The following is a 23,963-nucleotide window of genomic DNA, read 5'->3' as shown; positions in this document are numbered from 1 at the left end:
TATTAATGGGAGAAGTGGCCAGACATTTTAACTGGTGAGAGGGATTAGACAAGGGCACCCTCTTAGTCCCTTCTTATTTTTAATTTGTAGTGACGGCCTTTCGACGCTTATAAGGATAGCTTTGAGGGATGGGTTGATTAAGGGAGTAAAGGCAAGTAGAGGGGGTTCGTCGGTTTCTCATTTATTGTTTGTTGATGATAATATATTGTTTGGAGAAGCTAATGAGAGGGGTGCACATGTTTTGAAATCAATCCTAAGGAATATGAATGATGCTCGGGACAATGCGTCAATTACGACAAATTAATGGTTTTTTATAGTATCAACACTTCAGAAAAGTCTAGGTTCTAATATTCTTAGGTGAGGAATTCAAATAATATGGAAAGATATCTTGGTTTTTCGAATGTGGTGAGGAAAAACAAAATAAATAAAAAAACTTTTTTTTAGCTCTTAAAGGATCGCATGAGGTAACAAATTGTGAATTGGAGTGTGAGATTCCTTTCTCAAGAAAGTAAGGAAGTGTTTATTAAAGTTGTTTTATAGGTTCTACCCACTTACACTATGACATATTTTTTGTTTCCAAAGTCTGTGTACGGAATTGGACAGCATTATGGCTCGATTCTGATGACAAAAGAGACGTGGGCAAAAAGGGATTCATTGGTGTAATCGGTAACGACTTTGTGATATTAAGGAAAATAGGGTATGGGATTCCGTAGTTTATCCAAATTTAATGTTGCATTATTAGCTCAAAAAGGTTAACGAAAGTTCTAAAGGCTAAGTACTTTCCAAATATAGATTTACTTAATTTTGAGTTAGGACGACTATTTTCGTATATCTGGAAAAGTGTATGAGCATCTAAAGGATTACTGAAGGATAAGATTTGTTGAAAGGTGGGAACGGGTCAAAATATTTCAATTGTTGGTGATGCATGGCTCTCTAGATCTGTTAGTTATAAGGTAGAATAAACTAGGAATTATAGTAAACTCAATCAAGTGGTGGATCTAATTGATGAATAAAAGAGAGAATGGAAGGTTGACTTAATTTATTCTACCTTCTCTAAGAAGAGGCAGACAGAATTGTGCGAAGTCCCTTAGCAATAGAACCTTATGTGAACTTTATGGTATGGAAAAGGGAGGCCTCTGAAGAATTTTCTGTGCAAAGTGCTTATAAACTATTACATGACATTTTTCCTAATTATTTATAGGCTAAGGCTAAAATATTTTACAAAAAAAAAATCTGTGGAATATTCACATTCCATGGAAAGTCCTAATTTGGAAATTTCTTGGAATTTTATTCCCCACTTTGTTAATCTTCGGTGTAAGAGATTGCCCTCGGTGGTATGGTAGAGCAGCTGATGAAAACATTGATCATATCTTCAGAGATTGCCCTCTGACGTGAGAAGTTTGGATTAGTTTGAATCTGGAATTGGTATTAACAGGAACAAATTTGTCACACTGGGAGTAGTTTACCAGAGTGTTCAAGAATAGTTCCAGCATACAATGTCGAGTGTTTTGTTGCTCTTTGTGGGTGATCTGGACGAACAGAAACAAAGGATTACACGAGGGAAAGAAAACTATTAGCTCAGAAGTTGTTGCATGGATAAACAAATATATTAAGGAACTGGAGGGGTGTGAGGTTCGGGATCTTACCACGAGGCACGAGTCCATGGGTTGGTGCCCACTAGTTGGTTCCGTTGTCAAACTTAATTTCGACGCCCCTTTTGATGAATCTCGAGCAAAATCAATCTCAGGGGTGGTGGCTAGCAATTTTTTAGGGGAGGTCTTCGCATTCAAAACAGTGGTTCACGGGGAGGTGGCCTCTTCGTTTGCAATAGAGACCCTTGCGTGCCTCCAAGCAGTTTTCATGGGAAAACAGATGGGGTTCACATTAGTTGTTATCGAAGGAGACTCGGTATCAGTAATAAAAAAAAGTAAATCAGATAAGATTGATAAATCGATGATTGGGAGTATAATACGAAACATTTAGCAACAAAAGCAATGTTTTCACCAAATAGCCTACAGATCTACAAATCTAGTGGCTCACAACTTAGCTAGAGAGGCGATAAGAGAAGAATCGTGAGCATACCTGACCGGAAGGGTCCCTAAGCAAGGAACATCGGAGGTGGATCTGCGGAGAAGAGAACCTGACCGAGTGCTGTTCGATAGGTGGTCTTTGGGTGGGAATAGAAAATGGAAGTGGGATAGTTGATGGGTTTTGGAAACCGCTTTTCTTGGGACCGGAATCGGTGCATTTAGTGCGGATATGTTGATTAGATTCCAGCTGTGATCAGATTGGAAGTTTGTTTTAATTTTCTGTTTAGTTTTTTAATTAATTTTTATTTCTTAAGTGTACGTTTAAGCCCATTTTTGCCAGTGTTGGGTTTTGTTTTGTTTTTTTATGGGCTTGCTGATTTTGTTAGCCCATTTGTATTTATTTTTCTTTATTTTAATATACTAGTTTGATTTGTCAAAAAAAAAGATTGCTTACTTCGTGAAGTATAAACAACTTACAAAAGAAAAATAAAAATAAAAAGTAATATCATAATATTATATTACCTCATCATCAATTAAAATATTATTTTAAGTTATTATCGCTAATAATCTCAATTTTTTACCAGTAATTTTTCTTAAATGCTACTTGAATGAATATACCTAACTACTAAATGCTATCTATAAAGTCAAAGATAATTTTCATTAATATATAACTCTGATATTAACTAAGTGATAATTAATATGCTTAGAGTTCTATTCAATTAATAACTCTATTTTACATAAATGAAATTAGCAATATTTTTTATTTTTTACTTCCTAATTATTCTTAAATGTGTAAATATCATAATATTTTTTACATCCTAATTATTCTTAAATGTGTAAATTTCATAATTTTTATTAAATTATAATTATATTTTTAAATGCATAATTATCACAACTTCTATTTTACGTCAACTTTTTTAAACAACAAAATAAAAAAAGGTAGAGAAGATTAAATACAAATTTTACATGGAAAACTTATTCGAAGAGGATATAAACCACAATCAAAAGAAGTTTTGACTTTTCATTAAATAAGTAGATAAACGAGAGTAAAATATAGAGAAAATAAACCTAAATGTATTAAATGTACAAACCCAAACTGTGAAAACAAAACCATAACTCTCATAGAGTTCTCTCAAAAGGGGTAGAAAATTGTCATCTCCATATTTATTACGAAAACTCTCACCAAAACTCATCTGCGATTAGATCTTGTCGCATCCAAAAGAAAAGTCTTGTAGCACTACATCTTTAATGGCCTCTTAATTGGTCTCTCAAAATAGGGATACAACACCTCCTTTAAATAGGTTAAGATTAGAGGTCTAATTATACTAAAATATCCCTGAAGTAATCAAAGTTTAAGTGGAAGAAGATAATAGAGTTTAATTGGGAGAAAAAACCCGATTTATGTGAGGAACACATCGCCACGTTGCAACGTCCTTATTCGTGTTGTCACGAGTCATTCATAGTCGTAATATAGAAAAATTTCTCCTCATGACGTCACCATCTGATCGGCCGAAAATACGAGACCCACCCCTTATAAAAATGGATGCATAAGCTAGCTATTATAGCGTAAGTTAATACAAGTTTTGAGTAATAGTATTCTAGCTTAAAGATTTTTATTTTTATTTTTGAAGGTTTGAAGAGATTACTTCCTTGTGTTGGAGATCTGTTTACTTATCAGCATCCATTGGAATTCTGCCATCTTCAATTCTTAAGCATTTGCAGGCACTAAATTATTATTATTTTATTCGGACGCACCATTTTTTTTTTTTAATTTGCACACAGTAGATATTATAACTCATTTTTTAAACTTAAAAAAGAGAAGATAAAATCTCCATTTTCCTGAAATAAACCACAATTTCTAAAATAAAACTCAGATATGTATTTTGAAAGTTTTGTCATATTATACAATATATAATAATGCATAGATCCAAGCATATGTTATTGGATTTAAGCAGAGCTAAATAAAAAATCAAAACCTATGAGAATAAAAATATAAGTTAGCATGGAAAAACCCACTTATCACCCACATAGCGAGTGGGTAAAATTTAGGTAACAGCTTTATATTGTATATAGAAGTGAGACATATGGTTCATTAATTTCTTTTATTTAAGTATAAAAGGTACACCCTTATGTCATACAGAGTTAAGGGTTAGACATGGTTCATATGTTTTCAAGTGAAAATACTCCTCCTTGGACGGAATAAGACAGTTCTGTCATTGAGTGGTTGAGTTGGCCTTGAATTGTTCCTGTTTTGCTGTAAAATAGTTGGGGGAAGAAGGAGGAAATCAATAAACCACATTCAATTTTCAATTCAAGGAAAGCATTTCAATTTTCAGTAAAATTATATATTATTGGACTCCTTGATAATCAAAACTTGACCCACCCCTAATTAGATTAAAATGTTGGGGAGACCATCCTTCATGCTATCTATACTAGCTTAATTCTTACTCAAACTCATGTTGATTTAATTATTGATCTTGTTCCTAAACACAAAAAATTCATATATAAAATGAAAATTCTGAATTGAACGTGTGTTGCATTGAGTTTGAAAATACTTACAGGAGGAAGTACAGCCCTTAACGCTTCAACTTGAGACCGAGTCACCGTCATGGGCTTTAAATTAATTGAGAAGATTACAATGCAAACAAATTAGTAATAACACTAATCAGATATTGATCGTCATGCAAATTTTAAAATATACGTTTCAGCTACTCTTCATTTAAAGTTCCACATATGTACAAACAAAATATATAACATATCCGGCAAAAATGTTAAGGAAAAGACCTGTCGGAAGACTGTCCAAATCACGTTCTCGGAGCAGGGAGGAGTTGTAAGTGAGCCATTGTATCGATAATAACTTGAGCCAGGAAATCCTATTCTTTCTGGATTAATAAACCCTAAATTCTGGTCTTCCATTTGAAGGCTTAATATGAAGGGGGAAATCTGTTACCCACACCAACGAAAAAAAATTAACTACTTTGGAAATAACAAAAACCGTACACTCAAAACTTTATATATTCAATTATGAAGGCTCTCATTGGACAAATAAAGAAACTGAACCTCTCCATTTTATTCTAGTAAAAATATCATTCATCATGTTATGTAAAATTGAGAATTTTCTTTTCATTTTCAAAATCTCTATCTCGTTCGTCCCAATCCGAGATTGAGACTAAATAAGTTGCACTAAACCACAAATTGGTAAAAAACATATAAGAAAATAATTATGTATTTATAAAATTTTGATTTTTTAGAGTTGATCTTGATATGAACAAACAAGATCTATTTATCCAAACTCGATTCAAACTTTTTTTTCGAAACACAATTTAAAATGTTGGCATACGCTAAGAATGAAGTAATCGGGCATGCCATAACGGTAAAGAATCCCGACGACAGCAGTCTTATTTTGGGGACTACGATGAACTATGTGAATCTCCAACGGAAACCTGTAAACAAACAAATGTAAACATTGGTTTATAAATTAGAGTAGAAAGTTTTAGTGCTTAGAACATAGTTAAATTTGATACCTAGTTCCATTGATAGTGTGCTCTGAAGGTGAATGCCAGTGACAGTTAACCACTCTATAAGTTGTTCCATTGATGGTAATGTTTCCAGCATCCCCTGACCATACCACCTGATGACGACGATACACCAAATATGTATTTTTATTTGAAATAAATTCAAAATGATAAGGAAAATGTGTGTATAGTCGATAATTTACCGCAACATCTGCAGTCCTATTCCTCAAAATAGCTTGAGCTGGTCTATAGTTCCTTTGCAACTCTCCCAACTCAGAATTGACTTGGACTATTCCAATATCAATAGGAGATTGCTTTCGTCCGTCGCTGCAGTTTCTCCATTCGGGTTTGAGTGTGCCCCAACGCGATGGACCCCTCCCTGTTCCTTCGTCGTAGTTAAATTCATGATCTGTCACAAACAATCCAAATTTACTTCTCATTTTCATTTATTTTTGAAACTTGAACAATAACTTATTTAAAAGGTAAACATAAAGAAAAGGAAGCAAGAGAGAATATATATATATACCCTCAGACTCGGGTTGAGAGCAAGCCAAGAGAGAGTGAAAAGAGACAAGGAAAACAACAAAGGCAAAGTTTGTATAGCCTAAGAATTTCATGGTTTGGTAATTCCTTGGGATCTTCAAGTCTCAACCATCAAATTTCTTACTTATTTGGGCATGATTGTTAGCGGTATTTATAAACAAGCCTTTGGTGCAACCGTACGTCATCCCTCTCATTGCTTCATCAAGATAGACTAGCCTACTTTCAAAAAAAAAAAAAAAAGCCTTAGGGTTTTTTACCATAATACAAAAAAAAAAAATTAGAAAATGGAACTTATTATACATTATTTATGAGAATTATATGTTTATTATCGTAAAATTGGGTACCTGCCAAGATGTGTGACACCAACTATAAAAATATTTTAAAATAAATAAAATAATAAGTAAAATTAAAAAATAATAATATTTTATATTTTTAAATTTTTATTTTTATTATTTATTTATTTTATTAAAATATTATTTTTATAGTTGGTGTCACCTGATACATAACACTTAAATTTATTATAAAAACATACTATTCTTATAAATAATTTATAATGTACCCCATTTTCATTTAATTTTTTTTGTATTATGTAAATAAAAACCTCTGGCCTTACACATTGAAATTGAAACACATTTATATGATAATAATTTTGAACAAATTGTGTCCCACAAGCAAAAAATAAAGTTCATTATTAACTTTTGACCCAACTTATAAATATCAACAACATGTTTGTTTATATCTAACTGACTTGAAATATAGATTTAAATTTTATATATATTCATATTTGTAAACTGTTAATTCAAACTAATATAGGGAAAAGTATTTAAAATTTTAAAATATTATATTTTGTTTAATTTTAATAATTTCTATATATTATTTTAATTTTAATTTTAAATATAAATTTTATATTTACATTTTTGGTACATATTTTTATGTTTATATCATAATAACAAAATAGAGGAAACAAAGCTGTCGCTTTTATCACCTTAACACACACACACAAAAAAAAAAAAATCATTTACCCTAAGCTATGGAATATTACCTAGCAATTTTGATAAATGATTTTTGTTTTGACAAATTAGTCTTATGGATGGAATAAAATATCAAACACCTCCCAGTATTGGTTTGGAAATTTCTTCTATCTTTTATAACTACGTATCTATTTTGGACTTTTTCTTTCAACTCATTTTTAATCCATTAATTTTCTGTTAACTTATTAATGCTTCACTAACTACAATTTGGGTACAGCCATTATGCCCTATGCTTCGAATTAGGCGTAATTGACTTTTATTTTGTTATCTTAATGTATCTACAATTAAAAATCATTAATTAAATTGGTTAACATATCTTCCACTCTAATTAAAACTAACCATTTTATCTTCAACTTGTTTGCAATAAATGAATTTGATTGTAAAACCATGAGCAACTATGATATTATAAGTTTCTTCTTCTTGACAGAATTTGTAACCTTCATTAGTGGATTCATTTTCTGTAGTTTCCCTAATCAAGCTAGAGGTTACCAAGGAAGCATGCATAGCATTGAATAAGGAGCCGCCGAATACACCAACTACGCCTAATATATAAAACGGATGCATAAGGATGTTGTGTTCAATCTAGAATACAATCATGAAGTTAAAAGTGCCAGAGATTCTTAGGGCATACCATCAGAAAAACTTCCTCGACCAATTGGATAGATCAAGAAAACAATAGTAACAACTGTAACAAGAGCTGAATATGCAACAATGATCGATCAGGGGTGCATACCCAGAAGGAAACCAATTTTCCACTCAAGACCCATGTAACAAGCTACACCAAGTAAAAAGTGTGTAAAAGAATTAACTCATAAGGACTGTCATTGTACAACAATTCATCAATTAAAATATATTATATTTATTTTTAAAAATATTTACAAAATTTGTAATAATTGAAAATACTATGATTGTAAAATATAAATAAAATAACATAAATGTTTAATTTTTATAGTTAGTTTGTATTATTATCAATATAAATCATAAATAAAATTTTAATATTTAAAATAAACTTGAATTAATTACTGTTACGATAATATATTCAAAGTCAAACAATGATAATATACTATTTTAAAATTTTAAATAGAAATAAAAATTCATTTTAAAAAATTTATATATAACTACAATATTAATTTAACATTAATGAAGTTTGATAGCAAAATTTTTAAAAGAGCTCTAACATATACTAATGTTATTTATTTATCGATTATAAAACATTTTATAATAATACTTAATCTTTTGTTTGATTATAAATTTATACTTTTGAATAAGATTATCTAAATATTAAAATAATTTTAAATTTATTATTTATTCTAATTCGATTTAGAAAACAATTGAGTTAATTTATTTAAATTAGAAAATATAGTTTGAAACATGTATTTCTTATATTTTAATTTAATTTACATGTGATATCTAAAAATAGGTGTAGTTTTTCTAATATAAATTAGATAAAATTTTAATGCTTAGTTAAATTTATAAAATATAGTTTTTAATATTTATTAGTTAAAAATTTAAATATAATAATAAAATTTGTCAATCAATTAATTAAAGTTATATGTTAAGTAGTAAGATCATATAGTTTAAAATGTTTAAATTTCATAGAAGTAAGATTTTATTAGTGAAAAGAGAAAATAAGACAAATTTCATAAGTAATTGAAAAGATATTTATAGCGACTAGTATAGATAATATTATTAAATTATTTCTGAATTAAGAATAATTATAAAACTGTAAGGACTAAATTAGTAAATAGAAAAGGTATAAAGCTTTATAGATAACCACTCGACTTATTTTCTAGATATAAAATTGTGTCACTTGTTAATATTTTAACAATATCTTATTTTTCTTTTTAAAGAAAACCTTACTATAATATATATAATTTGAATTCTATACTAAATTTCAATAAATTAAATTTAGGGATAAATCTTAAAATTATATATAAACTTGGTCTAATGTGTCATGTCATACACAAATTTTGACTTTGTGCAATTTTATACATGACATTTTAATTAGATTCAATTTTCACAAATCACTAATACCATTATCGATATAATACCCTTTTAAGTTTATATATTGCATGCACAAATGATTATACTTAAGCATCATAAAATGCATTGATGTATTACTTTAAATGTTCACAATAGAATCAAAATTAAAATTTTATTTATGCATTTGAACTGCATTCAAAGTTTTATCTTTATAATTACATGAATCAAATTTTATGTACTGATGATAAGTGCTAAAAGTAACATGTTTTAATCCTATATTCTTAATGTGATTTTGGGTGATTATTCGATGTTAATGGTGAATTTTATGCTCTTAATCCTTTAAATTCATGATTTTATTCTTAAGAAAGCATTTGGGAACAAAAGGAGTGAAAAACGAGCAAAAATCAAAAAATCAGAGTAAGGTACAGGAGCCACACAGGTTGACCCCTTCCACACCACCGTGTGAGCCACACAAGATGCCACATGACCATGTGGCAGACCGTGTTGATTTCGCGAATTTGCACCCTAAACTGCAGGAAAAATACTATTTTTAGGTTTTTCGGACATTTTAGGACGTATATTTTATAAAAAATAAGAAGATAAGAGTGAGTCATCATAGAATATTCAAGAAAACAACTTGAAAAACATCATTGAAATCAATTCTAAAGCAGATTTCCGTTAAGATTGAAGAGTTCCAGTTGATTTATTAGGAGATTATCATGAGTTTCTTTATCTCTTTCGGTTATATTGTCTCTTGGTTGTTTTTATTTGAAAGCATGAACTAATTTTTTTAAATACCTAAGGGAGATGAACCCTATGATAAATTCTGTCTTTTGGTTTTTATTTTACGCAATAAATACTTAGATATTGTTCTTAATTATGTGTGCTTAATTCTTGGTTTGATATTTCTACATTATTGATTCATGTGGGATGTGCTTAAATCAAATGAGTAATAGACCTTGTTTAAGAATAGATCTAGTGTAATTGAATGGAGTTGCATGCAATCCTAAAATAAGATGATATTAACCTACCGGATTAGAATCAAATCTAATAGGAGAATTCATATATCGAGTGTAATGACCCAATTTTTCCTAGGCCTATACAGAAACCCAAAATAAACATAAATAAACAAATAGTCCAAAGTCCATTTACAAATTAAAACCCAAGACCCTAGCCCAATCAAAACCCAAACAAAACCAAACCCAAACCCCAAACAACCCAACTAAACCCTAAGCCCAGGGCCTAAAACCTAAACAACATGTTCAGCAAACCCTAATCCCTAACAACCTCCTCCTCCACGAGTTCGTACCTCCATGTCAGCGTCGCGTACGGCCACCCTACCTACACGGACACAAGAAGACAACAACAAATACAGAGAAAAACAAAAAAAGATTCTATTTTTATTTTTATTTTTTCTTTGCTTTCGGCTATAAAAAAAACCATGAACAATGTATCAGGCTCCTTTTTTTTTTTTACGAATATACACAAAGAAATCAAAACAGAAAAAAGAAAAAGGTGGTCTTTTATTCTGCATTTATTTTCATTTTTTTGCTTATTTTATTTTTCTAATTTGTTTTTCCGGCCACCGTGGATGGCGGAGCCGTCACCAGCGACCTCTACCGGCGGCCGCCACTGTGGTCCGGCGACCGGATATAGGAAAAGGGGAGGGGTTTGAGAGATTTTTGTTGGTTTTTTTTTTAAAGAAGAAGGCTAAAATGAATTTTGAAGGAAAAAATTGATTTAAATAGTATATGTGAAACGACGTCGTTTCACTCAAAGTTCTTAATGCCAAAACAGCGGCGATTTGGCTTAATAGGTCCGACCCAACCCGCTCCAACCTTAGGATTCGAGTGTTTTTTGTGGATGGGTCTAATTGCACTTTTAGCCCTTCCGCTTTTTAATTAGTTTGCAATTTAATTTTTTTTCTTTTTTAAAATTTGCCTTGTAATTTTATTTTTACTTCAATTTGGTCCTATGAAGAACGGTGCCATTTTAGGGACAAAGGATAATTCTCCGTTAAGTCCTTACCCCTTTACGCGCGTTTTATTTAGGTCCTATTTCACCGTTATTATTAAATTTATTACAATTTTTACCTCTAATTTTATTCTGATTTCAATATAGTCCTTTATTTATTTATTTTATTCATTTACTTATCTATCGTTTTTCACGTCTTTCAATATTTAAAACCTTTTATTTTACTTTCCTTTATTGTGCCCCTTTTTTAATTTTTTATCTCTTTTATTTTATTTTCTTTTGTGTCTCTATTACCATGACCATTATTTTATTTATTATTATTTTATTAGTATCCATATATTTATCATATATTATTCATTTATTTTTATCTTAATTCTTTTATTCATTTATCTATTGTTCTTTCATTTCTTTTCTTCTTCTTCTTTTTTCTTGCATTTTATCGATTATTTATTTATTTTTACCTTCCTTTTATTGATTTTTTATTATCCATTATTATTATTTTATTATCATCTTTTCATCTATTTGTTACCCTTTTTATACCTTTTAAAAATTAGATTATTTATGTTTTTTACTTGTACATATTATTCCTATTATTAATTTATCTATTATTATTATCTTTTATTTATATATGTCACTACAAATTATAGCTTTAATCTCATTTATATTTTAATTTGGGTTCTTTATTTTCATTTTTTATATAAACCACTTTCTATTACATTTATTTATGTATTTATTTTATTCATGTCTCTGTCTTTACTTTTTTAGTTGGTATTGTCCTTTCATGTGAGTGCTTTTTACTATTATCATTGTTATTATTCATTTCATTTATCTTTGATTGTTCATATCATTAAAATAGTGTACACTATGCAACTCTCGTAAATCATTCTTATTAGTATATTTATTGTCATTTGCGCAACAATTTTATTCGCATATTATGGTTTTAAAATAAAAAAAATACATTTCGTTTAAGTAAAACACTTGATATTATTCAAAAAAGGAAGGCTTTCAAAATAAGACAATGTTTCGAATTTTAGCGACTCGAGAAAATCGTGCACTAACTTACAGGATTTTGATTTCTCTCGTTGAATCTAAATAGCCAAATATCCTTTTAAATTTCAAAATACATAAATTTTAAATAAAAGTAAAAGCAATATTCCGTATTTAGAAATTCGAGAAGGTCGTCCCCTAACTTACGGGGTTTCGATTTTTTCTAGTTGGATCTAAACAACCGAATATCCTTTTAAAAATCAAAGTATAAATTTTAAAATAAAACAATTTAAAGGCAAGCTTATTTCTGAGGGTTCAAATGTCGTGTCCTAACTTATCGGATGTGACATTTTGTTATCTCGAGACGAGAGGGTCTTTAATGCTCGTTTTAATCTATTCAAGCTTTTTATTTAAGTCAACGTTAATAAAAAAAAAGAGGATCATATTTTAAATTCTTTTCGAGTTTTTAACTTTCGATGTTAAGACATTAATTAATTAATTAGGTACGAATTTTGGGCGTTACGAGGGTGCTAATCCTTCCTCATGCGTAACCGACTCCCGAACCCGTTTTCTCAAATTTCTTAGACCAAAACTATTGTTTTAGTAAATCAGAATGCTTTATTAAAACGATTAATCACAAGGTGATCCGATCACACCTCATAAAAAAGATTGGTGGCGACTCCCATTGTTTGTTTTTTTTCGTTTTCAAAATCAAAGTCGACCCCGTTTTCAAAAAATGGTTTCGACATCGAGTTAATGCGATAATAGGAGTTTTAATTAGAAAGAAATTTCAATTAATCAACCTAGAGTTAGTTGCTCTTATTCTCAAAAGAGATATTAGCATAATTTAGGGGATTCTAAGGATCAAGATATTAAGTGAAGAAATTGCATAATTTAGATTGATAGTTGTGAAAATAAAATAAAATAAAATAAAAATAAAATAAAGAACACACAGATTTTTACGTGGAAACCCTTTCGGGAAAAAAACCAATGGCAGAGAAGAAGAAAATTCACTATGTCAAATTCGAATTAATTACAAGAGGAATAGATTATATCTATTTATAGGCTTGTAAAGCCATATTCTAGTAAGACTGAAACACCTTATTCTAATAAATATCAAATATATGGAATTTAATAATGTTTAAAAAACCTTATTCTAAAATAAAATAAAAGAAGTGTAATTATATATGGATTCTTCTTTTATTTTATTTTACCACTGTATTTTATTTAAATAAGGATTCGGGTCACTTAATTCTAACAATCTCCACCTTGACACGAATTCTCAATGAACAAGTTCTTCATCGCAAACTCTCAACGAACAAGTTCTCCACCTCTTCCATAAAACCCCTTAAGGGTTTTACTTCAACAATGAATAGCAACCCAGTCTAAGCAATGCTCAAACTTGGTTATAGGAAGTGACTTAGTGATCGCGTGATTTCGTGATAGGTTTAAAATATTAATAATTAATCGTTCTTGAAACTAACTATTATAGCGATGTAGGCAAATGTACCTATCGAACAGTAGTATAGTTTTAGCAAGACCGGATTGTCGAACCCAAAGGAACTAAAAGTACTAGTAATGATTGTCTTTTTATTATCTAGCCTAAGAATAAAGAGGTTTTGTTTTAACTAACTAATTATCTAAACTAAGAACTCACAAAGAATAGAATTGGGGAATTGCTTTTGGGAAAATCGATTGAATTAATACAATACCTAAGGAAAAATCCACCTAGATCATACTTGTTATTCGGCTCGAATCGGACGATTTATTCATTTAACTTGTTCCGTAGAGATCCCTAAGTTATGTTATTATCCCTATTCAAGACTAATAATGTCTAATCCCTAGATTGAATAATTGACTCTAATTAACACCCTAGGATTGCATTAACTAGATCTATGGATCCCCTTATTAGGTTTCACCCTAATCTGGCAAAATCTTGTCACCCTATGTCTAGGCCCACAAACAACTCCGCTTAATTATGATAAATGTACTCTTAGACAGGGTCTATTCCTCCTCTGAATAAGAGCTTATCTTGAATCAGTATCCTGGGATATCAAAACAAGAATTAAGAACACATAATTAAGAACAAGTTAAATATTTATCATACAATTCAGAAAATAATAACAAGATTTGTCTTAGGTTTCATTCCCCTTAGGTATTTAGGGGTTTTAGTTCATAACTAAATAAGAAAACATATCAGAATAATAAAGACTATAAAACATAAAGAAAACCCAAAACTCCTGAAGGGGAAATTGAGGAGAGATCTTCAGTCTTGATGATGAATCCAGCTTCTGAGACGGATCAATCGATTTTCTTGGAGTAATTACTTACTCCCTATTCTCTGTCTCCCTTTTCTTCCTCCTCTAGGGTGTATTTATAGGCTTTGGAATACCTAAGAGCCCTCAAAATTAGCCTTTTCCGAATTGGACTCAACTTGGGCTCGGCAGGGACACGCCTGTGTGACACGCCCGTGTGCAATTACTTCAGGCTGTGCTCGAGCCTGCCAAATTGACACGGCCGTGTGGTCTACCCGTGTGAGGAGGTCCAGGTCGTGTTGATTTCGTACTTTAACCCATTTTCTCCGTTTTTGGCCTGTTTCTCGTTCCTTTCGCTCTCCTAAGTATAAAACATGAAATTAAGGCATTAGGAACATCGAATTCACCAATTCTAAGGAAAAATCATCCATAAAATGTGTTAAGCATGGGGTAAAAATATGTATAAATTACGGTTTATCACTTAGTCATCATATCTGCAGGATTTTCATGAGTACTAATTTTGCTCACAACAATATCACCACGAGCAATAATATCACGAACAAAATGATACCGAACATCAATGTGTTTTGTTCTCTCATGAAACATTTGATCTTTTGTAAGAAAGATGGCACTCTGACTGTCACAAAATACTATGCTGATTTGAAAGTCTTCATTGAGTTCACTAAAGAGTCCTTTCAACCAAATAGCTTCTTTACAAGCCTCAGTAATCGCCATGTACTCAGCTTCAGTGGTAGATAAAGCGACTGTAGTTTGCCAAGTGGCTTTCGAACTAATTGCACAACTTCCGATTGTAAAGACATAACCTGTGAGAGATCTTTTTCTATCAAAGTCTCCAGCAAAATCAGCATCAACATACCCAATTACTTCATATCTAGTTCTTCCAAACTGTAAGCAAACATCAGTAGTTCCTCGTAAATATCTTAAAATCCACTGAACTGCTTTCCAATGTTCTTTACCGGAATTCGCCATATATCTGCTAACTGCACTAACTGCATATGATAAATCTGGACGTGAACAAACCATAGCATACATGAGAGATCCCACTGCATTAGAGTATGAAACATGTGACATGTACTCAATCTCATCATCTGATTGTAGAGACAAAGTCGATGAAAGTCTGAAATGGGCTGCTAAAGGAGTACTAACAGGCTTAGCACCCTGCATATTGAACCTGCAAAGAACTTTCTCAATGTACCACTTCTGACTTAGGTACAATTTACTTGCTTTTCTATCTCTGAGAATCTCCATACCAAGTATCTTCTTTGCTGGTCCTAAATCTTTCATATCAAATTCTTCACTTAGTTGGGTTTTGACCTTTCTTATCTCTCCTTTATCTTTTGCTGCTATCAACATGTCATCAACATAAAGAAGTAGATACACAAAAAAACCATCACTATTTTTCTTAAAGTAAACACGATTGTCAAAACTACTTCTTTTGAAATTATGAAAATTCATAAAGGAATCAAACCTCTTGTACCACTATCTCGGTGACTGTTTCAAACCGTAAAGAGACTTTTTCAGCAAGCAAACATAGTTCTCTTACTGTAAAACCCTCTGGTTGTTAGATGTAAATATCCACCTCAAGTTCTCCATGCAAAAATTCAGTTTTTACATATAACTTCTCAAGCTCCAAGTCATGCATATCCACAATACCAAGCAAAGCTCGAATCGAACTATGCTTAACAACTGGGGAGAACACATCTGTGAAGTCCACTCCTGGAATTTGACTGTAACCCTTTGCAACAAGCCTTGCTTTATAACTGGGTTCTTCAACTCCTGGAGTCACTTCTTTTTTTTTAAACACCCATTTATAATGAACAACCTTTTTACCTTTAAGAAGTTTTACAAGATCCCATGTTCTATTTTTGTGGAGTGATTCCATCTCCTCTTGCATAACAAACATCCACTTTTCTGAGTCTTCACAACTAATTGCCTCAGAATAATTAGATGGTTCTTGATTCGCATCTATATCTTCAGCCACGTTTAAAGCATAAGCAACTAGATCAGCCTCTGTATACTTCTTTAGAGGTTTAATTTCTCTTCTAGTTCTGTTTTTGGTGATAAAGTATTGCGGTGAAGAAGCAACTCTATTCTCAATTTTTGTACTGGCTTGAAGAGTCGACTCTGTATTAATCTGATGCTCCTCTTGCTTTTGATTTTCTTTATTGGAAGAGTCTTCAAGAGATAAGTTAGGTAGCATAGCAGTTTCATCAAAAACAACATTTCTGCTAATCACAACTTTTCTATTTTCAGGACACCATAACTTATACCCTTTACACCAGATTTATAACCAAGAAAAACACATTTAATGGATCTCAGTTCCAATTTCCATTATCAACATGAGCATACGCAGGACACCCAAAGATCTTTAAATCAGAATAATTAGCAAGATTACCAGTCCATACCTCTTGTGGAGTCTTTTTCTCAATGGTAACGGATGGGGATCGGTTGATCAAAAAACATGCAGTAGAGGCTGCTTCGGTCCAAAATGACTTTGATAAGTTGGCATTTGACAACATACATCGAACCTTCTCCATGATTATTCTGTTCATTCGTTCTGTAATGCCATTTTGCTGTGGAGTATGGCAAACTGTCAAGTGTCTCACGATCCTTTCTAACTTGTACAATCTATTAAACTTATCAGAACAGAACTCTAATCCATTATTTGTACGAAGGTATTTTATTTGTTTTCCAGTCTGTTCTTCAATCATAATTCGAAGGCACTCTGGATGGCCCCCACAGATCAGAATGAATATACCCTAACGTTTCCTTCATATTATGGATTCCTCTGGTGAATCGAACTCTTTTTTGCTTCCCAAAAACACAATGCTCACAGAAATTCAGTTTGTAAATTCCTTGCCCATCAAGAAGTCCTCTTTTGCTCAATTTTGCCATGCCATTCTCACTCATATGCCCTAGGCGCATATGCCAAAGTTTAGTAATATCATCATCTGACAAGGAAGAAGAAGCGACAGCTGCATCACCAGTAACAGTAGAACCCTGCAAAACATATAACTTGGCAATCTTTCTCTACCCTTTTATCACAAGAAGGGAACCTTTGGAAATCTTTAAAACCCTACTTTCTGCTGTGTATCTATACCCTTTTGAATCAAGAGTACTCAACGAAATTAAATATCTTTTCAATTCTGGAACATGTCGTACATCACTAAGTGTTCTGACAACTCCATCAAACATCTTAACTTTAATTGTTCCTGCGATTTTACATGAAGCATTATTTCCCATCAAAACAATACCTTCAAACACTGGTTCGTAAGTTGTAAACCAATCCCGATTAGGACTCATGTGGAAGGTGCAGCCTGAATCAAGTATCCACTCCTCGCTTACTTTAGAATCATTGACAGAAGCGACTAGAAGTTCACCATCGCTGAAGCCTTCTACAACATCAGCTTCACCGAAATTTTCTGGTTGTTTTCCCTTTTGATTTGCAGTCTCCCTTTTAATCTTGTTCTGTAGCTTATAGCACTCAGATTTAATGTGCCCTTTCTTCTTGCAGAAGTTACAAGTTTTACCTCTATTTGAAGACTTTGATCTACCCTTAGATTTACCACGAGGATTCCGTTCTTGTGTCCTACCACGATTATCATCAGTATTTCGATCTTATCTCCCACGAACAATGAGACCCTCTCTCTGAGAGTCGGGTTTAACCACAAGATGCTTCATCTTATCATACGAGATTAAAGAATCATAAACCTCATCAAATGTGAGAGACTCACGGCTATATAAAATCGTGTCTCTAAAGGTTGAATAAGACGGGGGCAACGAACAAAGTAGAATCAACCCTAGATCTTCCTTATCATACTAAACCTCCATGTCATCCAAGTTTGAGAAAATTTCTTTAAACACTGTTAAGTGTTCGTGTACAGACGCATCTTCTTCCAAACGATGAGTATAAAGACGCTGCTTCATATGCAACTTGCTTGTTAGAGTTTTCGACATACATATTTGTTCTAGCCTCTTTCATAATGCAGCGACAATCTTCACTTTCATCACATCCTGCAGAATTTCGTTGGACAAATGCAGATATAATTGTGTTAACGCCTTTCGATCCTTACGCTTCTTCTCTTCATCTGTTAATATCGAAGGCATCTTATCTATCCCTAGCAGGGCATTCCATCTGTGCAAGAACTGCTTGTATCTTAATCTGCCACAACGCAAATCTGGTGTTGCGATCCAACAGCGAAATTTCATACTTCAAAGATGCCATTACCGTGATCGAGTGAATAACCCGGAAGCTCTAAATCCAATTTGTGAAAATAAAATAAAATAAAATAAAATAAAGAACACACAGATTTTTACGTGGAAACCCTTTCGGGAAAAAAACCACTAGCAGAGGAGAAGAAAGTTCAGTATGTCAAATTCGAATTAATTACAAGAGGAATAGACTTCTATTTATAGGCTTGTAAGGCCATATTCTAGTAAGACTGAAACACCTTATTCTAATAAATATCAAATATATGGAATTTAATAAGGTTTAAAAACCTTATTCTAAAATAAAATAAAAGAAGTGTAATTCTATATGGATTCTTATTTTATTTTATTTTACCACTGTATTTTATTTAAATAAGGATTCGGGTCACTTAATTCTAACAATAGTGACAGATGAAATCTAGATGAATTCTTTCATGGGCATTGTTTTGCTTTTTGGTTGTTAATCGTTTATTTGCTGTGTTTGTTAGTTAATTAATTTAGTTAGTTTTAATTTTTAATCAATCACTCGAATTTATCGGTTAAATATAGAAAGACGTTAATTACTAGTACTTTTAGTCTTCATGGGAACGATATCTTTACTCACCGTAACTAAACTATTAATTGAGAGGTGCACTTAGTCAAAGTTTTAGTTAGTTCAGGACGCATCAACTGAATTGCACATTAAATTAAAATTCATATATAATTTTAATATTTATCCCTTAAATTTATAACCATATTTTAAAAGTTAAATTTATAACCATAATTTATAGAAATAGTTTTAGATTGTTTATATATCCAAAGAGTTTTGACATAAAAATTAATATATACTCAAGCATCTAAAACTAAAAGATATAAATTACAATTGGATTGAAATCCAAAATATATTCGAATATAGTGAATTTAATTTAGAGTAAATTTGATGGAGAATCCATACATAATAAAAAAGTATAATGTGACTTAAAATGTAAGTGTGTCATCCACCTTATTAGCATCATTGCATAATATTATTTATATATATTAATGTTGATATTCATGAATAATAAAGAAAAACAACATGAACTTAAATAATAGCATTGGTAGATCGATGTATCATCATTAATAATGTACTGGTTCTTGTACCATGTTTTAGAGATGATGAGATCAGGTATTAAAGAGTAGAATATTTTTCATTTCACCTAGACAGGAAAATCTTGTAATCCATTGAGATTCTTTTTGTTTAAAGGTTCCTTGATTCACTCACCATTAGAAATATCAAATTTAAAGGAATTTTAAAATTAATAACCAAATTTATCCACCACCCGCATTTAATATGTCATAAAACCTAATTTCTTGCATTTTTAGTAGCTACTCTTTAAATGTAATATCTTGTTTGTCCACACTCATCTTTGAGGTGTAAGGTCCCAGTGCAAAGATAATGAATTCTATGACACATGACGGATGGGAGCTGTGACCTTACACCCTAAGTGTTCGAATGTCAGAGCACCATTAGCGCAGGCCATCCCAATTCAATGATCCAAATATGAAGTAATTGGATCCGGACGACAGGGTCTCGAAATATTATGAAATGCCATAGAATTTGAGTCTGTTTGTGCAGGAAGTGCATTCCAAACACTACTCTTCGAACTTCCAACAACAGCTTCGAAAACTCCAACCTCCATCTAATTCCTCCAGTGAAAAATTGGGTGCTAAAAATAATGATTCAAGTTTATTGTGAAAAAGGTATGATAGGGATAAAAGATTAATTTTATTCAAACCGCATCTAAATAAAGATGTCTCCTACAATTTTAGAGGATAAGAGGATTTAAAGATGTGTGTGTATTTTTTTTTTAAATTATGTATATATTATTTAACTTAATTAATTAATTAATATATTTAAAAATTCGATAAATAACATTTTTACCCAATTAAAATCACTAAAATATATTTAATAAAATAGTTTTGAGAAGCGATCAGCTATGGGTCAGAGTCTTGAAATCCAAGTACAAATGGGATGGTATCCTACCAACCTCACTGCATAATAGGAATTGCTCTCGTCTTTGGAAATGCTTAAGCAGAGAGTATGGAAGGAGGTTTGTAGAGGGATCACTTGGATATTGGCAATGAGTCAATGACCAAAAGATTAACTTTTGTAGGAACCGTTGGCTAGGAGAGGACGACCTGTTGATCCGTGCCTGTAAGGAGTGCAATTTTTTACCACAACCTTCCTACATGTTCTCAATGATTGTAAACTCACATCATTAAGAAATGTATTGTATAACAAATTCTTCATAATTGAGTTAAATACCTAACCCACTAAATAGATGAGCTTACCTATTAAGTTATATATAGTCCAAAGATCAACCCTTAAGCACTGAAATAATTATAATAAATTTTTTATCTAAGGTTGCATCTGAATTAATATATAGAAATAACGCTTTTTTTTTTGAAAAGTTTCAAAATGAAAATATAATTAAATATCTATAGAGAAGTGTTATGTTATGGAAAACCACAACTTGTGCTATAAACTATGTATTAACGGACATATACTTTGATCTACAACCATTCACTCTTTATATAAGATTCAATCTATGCCACTTTTACTACTTTGCTTTGTTGTTTTATGATTTCTTGTATCTTAAAAGTAAAATTAAAGTATAAAGGAAATTGATTCAGCTTGAAGTCTTAATTTTTTGAGAATCTTAAGTCTTTAAATTTATTGTCTTTATTTATACTATATTTATTGTAATGACTAAAAATTTCAAATTTAGGTTTCAGAGTTGAATCGAGATAAGTTTAGTTAATTTTTTATTTCAAAATTTTGGACAAAAGGATAAAATTTAAATTTTTAGTATTTTGGACTTATTAGTATTTTTAGTTTATTTTACAAAATGAATTGAAATTGTAACAATTAATGTGTGACCAATATTATAATTAAATCATTATTTTTCAAATTAGTATTTAATGTGAGGTGGGCGCATGTGTGGTTGTTATTATTATTTAGTTTCATTAGATAGTATTTTTATTAAAGTTTTATTAGGATTTTGTGATATGTTATAGGAATAATTATAATTTATTCTATTTAGGATTATTATTAAGATAATTTGATTTTAATTGATGATTAGAAGTCTTTTTAAATTAAAAGTCCTTAACCCTCAATTCTCTTTCTTTACTCTCCTTTAGTTGCCAGCCTCCAACTATTGCTACTTGTCGTCCACCACCGATTGTTGCCACCAATTCCAAAAATTTCATTTGTTTTGGTGCTACTTGCTATCAGTTTTTGTTGCCTTAAATTGCCATTGATGTAGCGTTGAGCTACAACGCTGTTGAGTTATTGTGTTGCTGCCAATTACCGTCCAGATTCATCTCAATTTGTTGCTGCCAATTTGCTAGTTGTTCTTGATGCCTTTCGCTTCAACTTCAATTGGGTTGCTTCATGTTTGCCTCTTAGTTGCTGTATTTATCTTCAAACCAATTGCTTCAAATTTTGGCCCACCACTTGATTCCATTATTTGCTGCTGCTCATTGAAGGTTAGATTAATTAGTAATAAAACTTGTTCCATTAATCAGCAAGGGTTTTGGTAATTATTGGAAGATTCTAGCCTGTTGTGTATAGAATCTACTTCAATATTTGAGACATATTGTTAAGCTAATAAATGAAGTTAGTTATAATAGGGACCATGATAAAATTTCGAACCCATTTATTAGCTTGGCTTATTATTAAATTTAGGATTAAGTTAAAAATAATGTAATATATATACAAGATTAGAATAAGAATAGCATTAGTTGAATCTTGATTGATTTGGGTCTTAATAAATAAAATTAGGTAGATTAAATTATAAATATTGAACATACTAATTAAAATTGGTTTAAGATTGAAACTAGACTAATTGCCATGAAGATGCTAGCTTAGATTTTTAATAAATTCGTGTATTTTTCTACATTGAAGCAAAAGAGTTAGGCGAACAGTTCACCACGAGGATTGTTGGGGATTGGTCGCTTCTAAGCATCAAATGCTTACAAATTCAACTTGTGATCTTTGAATTTTGATTGCTTTGTATTGTGGTTATTTTAAATGTATCACTTCTAAAAATTTATTTTATGAAATTGATTTATGTTAGTTATAAATGTACTTATAAGTTGTTTTTATAATTATAAAATTATTTCGTAAAATGTGACAGAATCTTTTGAACATAATCGACATGCCATAAAGTATAAAGGTTCAATATTGTTTATTGTATTATGCAGGCTGCTTAAGTGTCCAAAAATATCGTTATTGTTGCACATTGTACATTTGGTGCATTGGTTGGCTAAGTTGTAAATATTCACGCACCAGTGTATCGCTATTGTTATAAAAAATGCATTGCCTCTTCTTCATTGATTGTTTAAGTGTTCGGTTGGATACTCGTTTGTCCGAATGTACTTCCTACATATGCAATTACTAGGGCTAATTTGAAAATTGTGAATTTTTATTTATGAGTTATAAAACTTCACAAGTTGCTACTTGCTAAGAAAAAAGTGAATTATGTTGACGAATTATGGAAAATCATTCATTTATTATTTTTATATTGTTATTGAAATTTATTAAAGATTTCACTTACACTACTCGAATTGTTACATTGCATTAGTAAAGTTAAAATTTGGAGATCACCATTGAATTGTTGTGAAGTGTCTCCGCGCAAATCTTTTCATGACAGTCTCTTTATAAAATAATAGTATAAAGTTTGGCATGTACTGAGAAACTAAGGATTTGTTCAATTTGGTTATTTTTTTAATTCAAACTTATTTAATTCTGTTAAATGGTTTTATTGTTTTAATAATATTTTTTTATATAAGCACGTTTATAAATTTTAGATTTTATGTTTTAATGTGCTCGGTTGGCTTCTAAAAATGGTTTGTTCTCTTTATCCGATTCTTATTCTTATCTGGCCAAGGTTGAATGGGGGACAATAGGGATACTAAATGGGATTTAATTCGGAAGGTACGAGTGCCACAGAGAGTTCAGAATTTTTTGTGGCTAGCTTTATGTAATAGCCTTCTGACTAGTATGGAGGGGGCAAGGAGGGGTCGCCTCTTGCAGCCTTTGTGGTCTATTGGAAATGGAGCAATGTTGTTTGAGATTAACTAACTCATCTGCCAATTTTGGTGGTATGGAGAATGGAAGATCCCTATCTATGTGGTCAATGACAATTTTCAACATCTTTGCCCATTCTCCAGTTTGTGCTGATGGGTCTCGATTTGAACGGGACGTTTATATGTGTTCTGTGCTCTACCCCGAATCTAGTTGATAATCTAATCCATGACTTTGAGGCGGACTCGCTTAATGGTGATCCTTGCGAAGGTGAGGGCTTAATTTGCCTCTAGTTTCCAACAAGGCATTTGAGATGTAAAAGAGGTGTGAGGATGACGATTTGTCAACTGATGTCAATATTAATATTA

At 31.3% G+C, this 23,963-nt stretch overlaps 1 protein-coding gene and 1 long non-coding RNA gene across 2 annotated transcripts; both read right to left on the bottom strand.

Moving 5' to 3' along the window:
• Positions 1-1,034: 1,034 nt before the first annotated feature.
• On the bottom strand, positions 1,035-2,309 carry LOC108454285 (uncharacterized). Its single transcript, XR_001866695.2, has 2 exons — positions 1,647-2,309; positions 1,035-1,529 (listed from the first exon to the last, which is right to left on the bottom strand). It is a non-coding gene; the product is annotated as an uncharacterized LOC108454285 (long non-coding RNA).
• Positions 2,310-4,118: 1,809 nt separating this feature from the next.
• On the bottom strand, positions 4,119-6,214 carry LOC108456380 (alpha carbonic anhydrase 7-like). The gene is made up of 7 exons (XM_017754974.2): positions 6,072-6,214; positions 5,749-5,954; positions 5,555-5,661; positions 5,371-5,473; positions 4,815-4,973; positions 4,590-4,643; positions 4,119-4,284 (listed from the first exon to the last, which is right to left on the bottom strand). The coding sequence occupies exons 1-7, from the start codon at positions 6,160-6,162 to the stop codon at positions 4,201-4,203; spliced, it is 804 nt and encodes a 267-aa protein (XP_017610463.1). The 5' UTR covers positions 6,163-6,214; the 3' UTR covers positions 4,119-4,200.
• Positions 6,215-23,963: the final 17,749 nt, after the last annotated feature.

The sequence above is a fragment of the Gossypium arboreum genome, chromosome 9, assembly GCF_025698485.1.
Source record: "Gossypium arboreum isolate Shixiya-1 chromosome 9, ASM2569848v2, whole genome shotgun sequence".
Classification (NCBI taxonomy): domain Eukaryota; kingdom Viridiplantae; phylum Streptophyta; class Magnoliopsida; order Malvales; family Malvaceae; genus Gossypium; species Gossypium arboreum.
This window is presented reverse-complemented; position numbering and strand designations above follow the sequence as displayed.

Bases quoted from the DNA above. Each gene is read 5' to 3' on its own strand.
- LOC108456380 (XM_017754974.2), bottom strand. From the start codon at position 6,162: ATGAAATTCTTAGGCTATACAAACTTTGCCTTTGTTGTTTTCCTTGTC. The intron at 4,974-5,370 runs GTATGCCAACAT...TGTGGGTAACAG, and splicing joins CCGATTACTTCATTCTTAGC to ATTTCCCCCTTCATATTAAG. The intron at 4,644-4,814 runs GTCTTTTCCTTA...ATTAATTTAAAG, and splicing joins TTTGGACAGTCTTCCGACAG to CCCATGACGGTGACTCGGTC.